The sequence below is a fragment of the Mauremys reevesii genome, linkage group 1, assembly GCF_016161935.1.
Source record: "Mauremys reevesii isolate NIE-2019 linkage group 1, ASM1616193v1, whole genome shotgun sequence".
Taxonomy (NCBI): domain Eukaryota; kingdom Metazoa; phylum Chordata; order Testudines; family Geoemydidae; genus Mauremys; species Mauremys reevesii.
The window spans coordinates 203,368,953-203,379,609 of NC_052623.1; the positions used below are offsets into that span (position 1 = coordinate 203,368,953).

Sequence of the window (10,657 nt, forward strand, 5' to 3'; positions counted from 1 at the left end):
AGAAGAAGCGAACTATAAGAAAGGGGAACAGATACCCCCAAACACTCCTCCCTTTCTCTCTGCCCATGGCATCAACAACACCTGAGGGACAAGGAAATTAACACTGAACTGGGGGAGGGGTCCTGAGCTGAAAGGATTCCATGCTGTAGCATGTGGTGTCAGAAACCTTTGCTTTGAATTCATTTATCTTGTTAAATTAGATATTCATTGCATTTTACTTTTTATTTTCTTTGTAACCAATTCTCTTATACTTGTAATCACTTAAAATCTGTCTTTCTGCAGTTAATAAACTTGTTTTATTATTTTATCTAAGCCAATGTGTTTGGATTGAAATGTTTGGGAAACTTCATTTGGGATAACGGGATGTGTGCATATCATTTTCTATTAATGAAATGACGGACTTTCTATGAGCTTGCATTGTCCAGGAAGGTGCTGGACAGCACAAGACACACATTTCTGGGGGAAAGTCTGGGACTGGGCATTGGCTGGAGTTGCCCTGTAGTGTAATTCATGGGTGGCTGGCTAATGGTTATAGCACTCATACAAAAAAGCTGGGAGTGATTTACATGCTGGAGGCTGTGCGTGAGCAGCAGAGGTACATTAAGATTTACTGGGGCCCTGGGCACAAAAAACATTTGGGCCCCACACACCCCAGGGCCCAGAGGGTGCCAGAATTGGAGAGGGGTAAGGGGGGGCCATGCCCACCCACTTTTTAACATGAGCATAATAGCCTCAGGCAAGCACAGCACAGAAGTGGCAGAGGAACCCCTGCTTCTCATCTTCCCCCTGAGGCCATGCCCCTGGCCAGGCCAGAAGCTGGAGCCGGGCAGTGGTAAGAGCCGCCTAGGGAGCCTGGGTCTCAGTGGGGAGCCTCGGCCCCTACACCTGCCCTGGGTGGTGCACCCCAGGGGGCGGGACACAGGAACCCTGCCTAGGTGGAGGGTCCGGGGCTCCCCACAGTGGCTTGGGCTCCCTGGGTGGCTCTTACTACAGCCTGGCTCTGGCTCCTGGCCTGGCTGGGGGCAGGGCCCCAGGGGAAGAGGAGTAGTAGAGCGGGACCACAGTTCCAGTGCTGATGGCCCCCTCACTTCTACACAGGTTCTGGTACGCCTGTGGGGGGCCCCCAAATTGTCCAGGGGCACTGGGCACGGGGCCTATGGGCCTGTGGTGTGCAGACTAGGAGTGGTGGCTCTCACAGCGAAGCAGTGTAAAAGGCATCGCAGGTTGGAAAATTGAGGGGACGCAGCTGTCCATCAGTCCAGATTGTACCCAGGGTAATGTCACAGCCACCTCTGACGTACAACTGCTAAGGACAATCCAATTGATTCCTGTTTCCATTAGCAAAGCCTCTGCTCTTGTCACTCATGTTTCCCTTTTAAGTGGTCCAGGAGTGACCTAGCTCCGCGCCGTCACTCTTTGCCTCTGTGGTGGGTTTTAGCTCTGAATGCTCACAGCCTAGCTATCAAAGGACAGGAACATTATTGGTTTCCACTGCAGAAGGGTGACTTTTTTTCAGCCTAAAATAAGACATGCTTGCAAAGTGTCAGCAAGAGGCAACCACAGCTCAGTTTGTGGCAGGAAAAAGCCTTAACAGGGGTCTAGCAAGGTAAGAGAGGAGTTTTTCTGCACCTTTAAAAAAAAGTACTGATTGCCTCTCAAAATTTCCATCTCTGCTCACCCCCACCATGACGCCCCTTTCACTGGGTGTAGGAAGTGAGCTGACCATTGCAAGATCTATAAAAGCTCAGTGAAAGGGGCTCCGATTATCATTTTCTCCTCTGCTACTCCAAGGAAGCCATCAACAATGAAACTCCATGCAGCAGACATCCTGGTCATTTTCTGGCTCGGCATCTTGACTGTGAGCACCGTGAAAGGTAAGTGTTTGACTCAACAGGAACATAGCGATAGCCATGCTATATCAGCCCTGTGGTCTGTCCAATCCAGCGTCCTGTCTCGGGCAGTGACCGGTACCCAATATGTAGGAGGAAGGAGTGAGAAAACTGATAGTGAACAGTTGTGAAATAACTTGCCCATAGGAGAAGTTTCTTCCTAACCCCTAGCAACTGGTGGTTGGTTTATGCCCAAGAGGATTTATATCCCCTGCAAACCTTTGAGCCTAACTAAAGCATCGATGGATGCTCTCATTATCCATATAAATGTCTAAACCGTTTTTGATCTTACTGATATATTGTGGTAATGAGTTCCACAGGTCGATTATGCATTTTATAAAAAACGTGTCTTTCAGGCAGTTTCAAGGATGTTGCCTTTTCATTTTGTTGGTTGTGCCCGTCTTCTAATGTTATGAAAACTGAGAGCTCCCAATTCATTTTCTACAGTCTGTTCGTTATTGTATATACCTTTGTCTTATTATAGCTGGGCTCAAAAAAGAACTGGATACGTTCATGGAGGATGGGTAGAGCCCCGCAAATCCGTGGATATTCGTATCTGCGGGTGCGGATATCTGTGGCTCATTTTTGCAGATTGGATACGGATACAAATTTTGTATCCGCACAGGGCTCTATGGATAAGTTCATCAATGGCTATTAGCCAACATTGTCAGGGACGCAATCCCATGCTTGGGGCAACCTGACTACCAAAAGCTGGGAGTGGAAGATGGGGTGGATCACTCCATAATTGTGCTATTCTGTACTCTCCTCCTGAAGGTCTGGTATGGCCCTCTGTCAGAGACTGGATACTGGGCAAGATGGACCATGGTCTGACCCAGTATGGCAGCTCTTATATTTATCATGTCACTTCTTATTTGTCTCCTCTCTGATCTATATAGTCTTGGTCTTTTCAGTCTCTCCCTGTATGGAAATCTTCCCAAGACGCTAGTGATTTTCATTGACTTTCTGTGGAATCCTTGGGTATTTGTGCTAAATCCTTTTTGAGGTGGGGTGGCTAGATGTGAAGACAGCATTCAAGACTACATCACACCATTCACTGATACAATGAAATTATGATATTTTTAGTTGTATTCGCTATTTCTTTCTTAACAATGTTTACACACTTGTTTTGTTTTTATGACCACAGCTTCACATTGGTCTTTTAAATTAACTGTCCATAGCGACACTTAGATCTTTTTCCTATTAATCATGAACAATGAATGCACCACAACACTTGTAACAGACCACGCGTGTTGCAAAAGCTCATCCGCACATACACACAAGCACATATACAAATACACATAAACAGATGCATGCCACAAGAACAAAAAAACCGCATTCACAATCACAGTCATACCCAGTTCATGCAGAACCACAAGAATACACAATGATGAGTATAAAAAAACCTACCTTCACAAAACTCCACAAACCCCAAATACAGCCCCTCCCACACAAACACAAAATAATCTGCACTGTACATCCAGGGGGCTCATCCCTGTAGTGTGTGTTTGTTGTTGCTGTTCCAACCTGGTGTCCCTGGCAGTATAATTTGCCATAAAATGTAGCTGAAACTTTCTGTAGAAGGACTATGCACATCAGGCAATATGTGGGGAGACAGGGCAGAGATCAAAAGTCTCAGGTGGTAGCCCCATTAGAAGTGATTCTGTGGACGTGAGCAATTGGGCAGAAGATACAGAACTTTCCAAAGGCAGATGAATAGGACGGGGGAGCAAAGAGGCAAGCTGAAGTATTTGATTTTTTTTTCACGGTAGTTAATTGTCCTCAAAGTGGGTTTGATTTTTTAAAAAGTATTGGTGTAAGGGACCAGAGGGAGACAAAGATTTTCCTGGGAAGGAGAGTAAGAGCCCTAGGAAATGGAGGGGAAGGAGCGAAGAGGCAGCAGCAGCAAAGTGGGGAGAGGAATGAAGTGAAGAGGAAAACAGAAGGCAGCAGGCGGCAGAAGAAAAGAATGGAGTCACATAAGTATGTGGCAGACGGAGAGGAAAGCGGAGAGGGATGTGAGCAGCATAAGAGGATCTCTACTCAGACCCCTTCCAAACCGCTTAGAGAAGCTCGGCTTGTATAGGGAATATTCTTTAGAGCCACGTGTGAGAGGGTGGAAATAATCCCACATGGGCAGGCAGTAAATCCACTGGCCACAGTTGAGGATTGTAATTCAGTCCCCAAATTCTAATCCCACTCTACTTCTTACACCTACTTTTTCAAAAGTGGCCACTTTTGCTGGTTGCCTGGGCTTTTGGGTGCTTCCATGACTTTCTGGGTACTCTACACCTCTGAAAATCAGGCCCAGGATGTCTCAAGTTGGATACCCTAAATCAGAGTGCTCCAGTTTCTTCACCTGTAAAACAAGGATGATAATACTGATCTTCCTTTGTAAAGTGTGTTGAGATTCTCCCAGGAAAGGTGCTATGCAAGCACCAACTCTTAGTATTATTACATGCACACACACCTGGTTGAAGCATGTGATACACTTCAATTTCCGAGTGAAGCTGTTTGACAGGCACACACTTGCTCACATTCCCACTTTAAATTAACGTATCGCATATTAATCCAGAACCTTACATCCCAAAAGATCCCCCAATGCTTTAGATACTTTATGTACACAGATTGCTTCAACTGAAGTGAAGCTGTCTCTGGGAACCCAGCAGCTCTTTGATAGCGAAGCACTGCTACATGACAGTTCAGGACAGATAGTGAAGAGCAATGGACCCAACTGAAACTGCAGAGGCAATTTAGGAAGGCAGAATGTAATTACTACCCACACTGGAATTTGGCCAAGACATTTACTTTTACAACAATTGCCTCGGCTTTTTAATGATCTCAGATGATCAGGAGTTTGGTTGTATAGCTCCTATGTAAGAAGCATACTTAGGAAATGGATCCCAATACGTACATCTATCGATATTTCAATTGTAAATTAACACGCAATAATTTCCACCCTGTGTAAAGAATGGCTGTTGATTTAGCATTAGCTTACCATCTATTTTCCCCCCTGTAGGAAGTGTTGCAAGTCAAATCGCGCCCAGAAGCTCCTGTGTAGACCTGTCCACGCAGCAGCTGGACATCAGAAATCTTGCTAAATATGAGATGCAGCACATACCAGTAAAAGCTGTGATGTAAGTATTGGAAGCACTCTTCAAACTAATCTAGAGACACATGCTGCTGATAGCAGGAGAGAAAGGGCAGGGGTAGAACTGAATCACAGCAAGCAAAACATACTACTGAAGAGCATTCTTTCACTTCTAGCAGGTAGTAACTGTTAGTGAGTGGATGAACCTCAAAAGGGCTGGAGGATTTGTGCTGTTCAGAGGAGCATCCACAATTTTGATTGAACAGAAAATCCTTTTTGATCAAGAAATTGGGAGGAAATCTCAGAAAGAGCAAGACCTGTTTCGAGTGGCATGCTGGGGAATAGCCAACGGTGCTGTCAATTGGCAACGAGGTGCATTACGCTGAGCTGTGTGAAACGTACAGAACAGCAAAGTGTGATTATACCTCCTTCTAGAGGATGTGACCAGTCCTTCAATCTCATGAGCATCTATTTAAGGTTGGTTCTTCTGGAATAAATAAGGGGCCAACTCAGTATGCCAGGTGCTTAGCTCTTTTGAAATTTCTGGCTATACAGTATATGCCTATGTACATATCTGAATACACTATATACATATATATACACACACACACACACGCCATGTATGTAGAGTTGATGTCCATACCATACAGCAGAACCAGCTCATTCCTGGCTTTGCCATGCTTTAGTGATGCAACCATCCCAAATGCCTGCAGACAAAACCTTTGTACCACACCACATAGGCCATAGTATAGAAACATGCACACAAGGCCTTGGTTTGGAGAGAAGAATTTTAACGACAGCCTGGTTTTCCTTTTCTTCCCCTGCAGGTTCATCACCAGACGAGGCATCAAGATCTGCATGCAGCCTGATCTTAAATGGGTGCAGAATGCCATAAAATTCCTGGATAAAAGAAGACCCACCCCCAAGCCCAAATCCAAACCCAAATCCAAGCCCAAAGGCAATTAACTTAACGGATGCACCAGCCCGACCCTCAGCAACAGCTTGTAATTTCTTCTAGGCGTTAATTGGAAATAAAATCTCTGAACTAACATGGGCACATCCATTCATCATTAGGGCAGAGATGACTGAGAATCATTTCATTTTATAGCTGGACTTTTCCGCACTGTTTTCAGGTTTATTTTCTGAAATGTTCATTAATAATTATTTATTACTGTGTGTAGTCATCCCCCCTCCCCCCCTCCACCTGGATGAACGTTTATACAGTTACAAAGGACAAGGATGTGGGTGAAACTACTTCATAAAGGGTTTGATACAGGTGAAGGAGGTTAGTGTCAGACACTGGGGCTGGAGTTTAAAAAGAGTCTGGATAATTTTGTGATAATTAATAACTATATAAGCTATAAGTAAACAACCCTTGTGCTCCAGGGCATCATCTGATAACTGCAAGATTCAGGAGGGAATTAGCTAGATGTATTGGGTCCAATTCTCCTCTCACTTTGCAACAATGCAAATTCATTGGGACAGGTATAAGTGATGATCAGTCTAGAGTTGGTGCAGATTTACACCAGTGGAGGATCTAGCTCACTGACTTCTGTGAAGTTACTCCTTATTTACACTGGTATGCGATAGATCTGAACCAGTTGCTTTATTTTTTCCTTTGCATTCCTCTGAAGCATCATGTGTAAGCCATGGCTGGAGGTAGGAGACCGCGCTTGATGCCAATCCTATGTACCAATCTCTTATTCTCCAGGTAGTGGAGAGCCATGTCTGAGGGGCTTTACATGTTAGAAATGAATGGATTCTAATAACTGTGGTGTCTTTGTTTTTTGGTAAATTAATAAAATTCTTGAAAATCTATAGTCAAATGTTATGTGTGTTTGCTTATATGTAACCCGCATGGAGATCACACAGTGGGGGTATGGAGGTTATAGCACAAATCCAAGATTTTATTGTCAGTCTAGGAGAAATAACTTTTCCAGAAACATCTGCTGCCACCTTCAATAGCTAACAGTCGATAGATGGAATTTGCATCCAAGCTTTCATATACTCTATATCCTTATATTGTATAGATGAGTTCACATCACTCCAGCCCTTCAATTCCCTCTTCTAGTTAACACTGCAGGAAGCATTCCTCCTCAACCTCTCATTCTGTGTCACTGTTCTCAAACTGAGGGAAGGAATGTGTTCGGGAGGAGTGGGAGTGGTGAGAAGCTTTTGGGGAGAAAAAGTATTGTGAACGTTTTACCCATAGCAATACACCACCCTTACTTCTGTCACTGCTTTCTGACCATCCAGCTCTGAAGGCAGAGTTGAGAGTGGTAGCTGCTGGCTGGGCACTCAGCTCTGAAAGCACCGCCATGGCCAGCAGCAGCAGAGAAGTAAGGGTGGGAATACCATACCATGACACTCTTATTTTGCCACTGCTGCTAGTAGCGGCACTGCCTTCAGAACTGGTTTGATAGTCTGTACTCCCATATTCACACTTTTTACAAGACTATGATAAATTTTGTACAAAGTATGCCTGGTGAGGTATCATTTGAAAAACTCATAATCTGCTGAACATTATTGTCCTGTTGAAATATGTGTGGCAATATTGTATGTAAAGATATAAGCTTCTGTTGCATGGTACTACTGAGACATGTTACAATTCTGAGGCACACCCACACACCAGATCCTCACAGATGGAAAGGCTATCCAACACCCCAGCCAGGTGTCAATGAGATCAAGTGGGCCATCACCTGGTTAAGTTGCCATTCTTTGGAAGGAAGAAGGGTGTGAGTCAGAAATGTACATTTTGGCAAACTAACAACTGGAGGTTCCCATCCCAACAAACTTGCTGTTGCCTGAACCCCAGCTGTAGATCACTATCAAAGTGGAGAGCAAGGTATAAGAATAGATAACAAACACCCCAAGTTACTCCTCCCTTTCTCTTTGCTCATGGCATCAACAACACCTGAAGGAACACTGAACTGAGGGAGGGATCCTGGCTACAAGAAAGACTGCAAAAGCATGCCGTGAGAGAGATATTTCTTTTTGAATCCACTTAGCTTGTTAAGTTAGATGTTAGTTGCATTTTACCTTTTATTTTCTTTGTAACCAATTCTGACTTTTATGCCTCATTACTTGTAATCACTTAAAATCTATCTTTCTATAATCAATAAACATGTTTTATTATTTTATCTAAACCGGTGTGCTTGGATTGTAGTGTTTGGGAAACTACATTTGAGATAACAGGATTTGTGCATATCATTTTCTATTAATGAAATGATGGACTTTTTATGAGCTTGTATTGTCCAGGTGGGTGCTGGGCAGTACAAGACACAGATTTCTGGGGTGGGGGGGGGGGAGTCTGGAACTGGGAATTTGCTGGTGTTGCTCTGTAGTGTAATTCAAGAGTGGCTGGCTATAGCACTCATACAGTATAGCTGGGAGTGATTTATTTGCTGGAGGCTATGCATGAGCGGGCCAGGAGGGGTTGCTCTCAGAGTGAAGCAGTGTAAAAGGCACCCCAGGCTGGAGAGTTGAGGAGACATAGCTGTCCTACAGTCCAGCTTGCACCCTAGATTATGTGACAGTTGGGCGGCCAGAGAGTGGCGGCTGCCGGCTGCCCAGCTCCGCCAGCAGCAGTAAAGAAGCAAGGGTGGCATATTGTGCAATCAAATAAGTTTCAGAACCACTGGCCCAGAAGAGGAAAGAGAACTGCAATAGCTCTTGACTGTCCCAGACAGCAGGCCTGAAAGGGAGGCCACTGCCCAGAGATGGAGGAGAGGGCTGAACATCTTTATGCAATACTGCCCTTAGAGCCAACTTTGTCCATTTTGCTTCCACTACACAAAGCTGTGTCTGCCTTCTCATCTAAAGCTGCCATTTTGAGCATACTAGAAAAATTGCTGCTGCAACAAGCTGTGGTAATAAAAACATTGTAGTCCAGGTGAACTGCTGAGAGAGGAAGATGCAGGCTGCCGGGCTGACTGCAGTACTGAGCATTCATGCTCCAGGAGTGCCCTGCATTTAGCATCCAATATGCAGCCTCAGCTCTCACGGCTCATGTGCATCTCAGGGCAGAATTTGCTATCAACATGCTTCTTATCGGTCAGATACCTTTACTCTCATTGAATAGTACGTTGTACTGCCCTACAATTAGCCTCACTGAAGTCAATGTAAAATTTGTAACTGAGGACGCCACAGTTTGGTGCTACACTAATTAGTCTATGCTATATTTATATATACATATGAATGATTATTTAACATGTGTGCCCACTATTCATAGTTAATACATTTAATTATTAACACAGATTAATTATTAGTAATGAATATTTAATTATTAATTAGACATAATCAATATATACTGTTTATCATTCACTATAACAGCGATAGTGAGAATCAAGTACTATATGAGTGAGGTTCCTAGTCCACGTCAGCTTTTCACAGCATGTCTATAATCCTGCAAGACTGACTTGCTTGGCCTTCTCCATTGTTTAATGAAGCACAGCTTACACCAGTCCTTACGCTGCTTCTAGCTCTTTCCACATAGGCAGTTGCAAATGATTTCCACCTCTGTTGCCATGCGCACCCTAGTGGTTCATAATGAATAAAAGGGGCCCTGCAACACCAGGCGATTAAGAGCTGGATTGGAGCACTGCCCCACAAGCAGACCAGGGAGGGAATAGCAACTCTGAGAGAGACATTTTGCTCCTGGTTCCCCCTTGCTCTTGTGGGATGGTAGCTTGCTTCTGTGACAGCAGCAGATGAATTCCCCCTCCAGGCCAGCTCAGCACTGTATTGGAGGGGGACAATGGCAGAGTTCTGCCCATTCCCTGCCTGTCCAGTCTCTATATCCCATGAGTAGGATGGGGAGTAGCCCCCCCTCCCATGCTGTGACCTGTCATGCAGGTAGCCTGTGCAGGGGAATATGGCAGGACTTTGCACCCCTTACTCTCCTGTGTTCTGGTGTAAGGGCAGGTCACGATCCTGCCCTAAGTACTCACCATGGTGACATAACAAGTTAGCAGTAACTCCTGACCCGAGGTCCTGGCTATTAACTCTAAAAACACTAACTGCCACCAACGCTAGTAGCAGATAACACCTCTGGATGTGTAGCAATCCGCTCACCCACAGTCAGACACCACACATGTAAAGATCATTCTCCTGCAGGGGTAAATACTGGCAACACGCAGAACAACTATGCTAGGTGAACCGAGCCCTGGAAACAGATGGGTGCCATGGGGCAGCTCCTCAGCCAGTGTAAATTGTCAGAGCTCCATTGACTCCAACATTTCCACGATCTCGCTGCACAGAGAGTAATTCATCTAACTGTAGCAGTCTGTTTCTTTTTCTAACAATTCCTTTAGGAATTTAGCAACTGTGGCATTGAAAATTAATGCACAAACCAGTAATAGTAACCAACATGCCTTGAAAACAATATTAAACCATTCAGTATCCGAGGTCTCCTATAACCACTGATGCTCTGTTGCTTCGGATGCTGATTAATCATGTTTATTATGGTAGTGCCCAAGGACCAATCAAGAATGGAGTTCACTGTATGCACACAGGAGAGTAGAAAGTCTCTGCCCCAAGGAGTTTATAATCTAACTAGACTAGGCAGATGGGGGTTGGGGGGGGGGAGAGAAGGCTGAGCACACATGTTGATGGCTGTTTTATTTGGCTGATGAGCATTTTATCTAAGTTTTGTTTTATGCTATTTCAGCATGTTTTCCTT

General features: G+C 44.6%; 1 protein-coding gene across 1 annotated transcript; it reads left to right on the forward strand.

Annotated features, from left to right (window-relative positions):
* The first annotated feature begins 1,554 nt into the window (after nt 1-1,554).
* On the forward strand, nt 1,555-6,793 carry LOC120395614 (lymphotactin-like). Its single transcript, XM_039520156.1, has 3 exons — nt 1,555-1,874; nt 4,906-5,023; nt 5,805-6,793. Exons 1-3 carry the CDS (start codon nt 1,805-1,807, stop codon nt 5,941-5,943), a joined length of 327 nt encoding a protein of 108 aa, XP_039376090.1. The 5' UTR covers nt 1,555-1,804; the 3' UTR covers nt 5,944-6,793.
* Nucleotides 6,794-10,657: the final 3,864 nt, after the last annotated feature.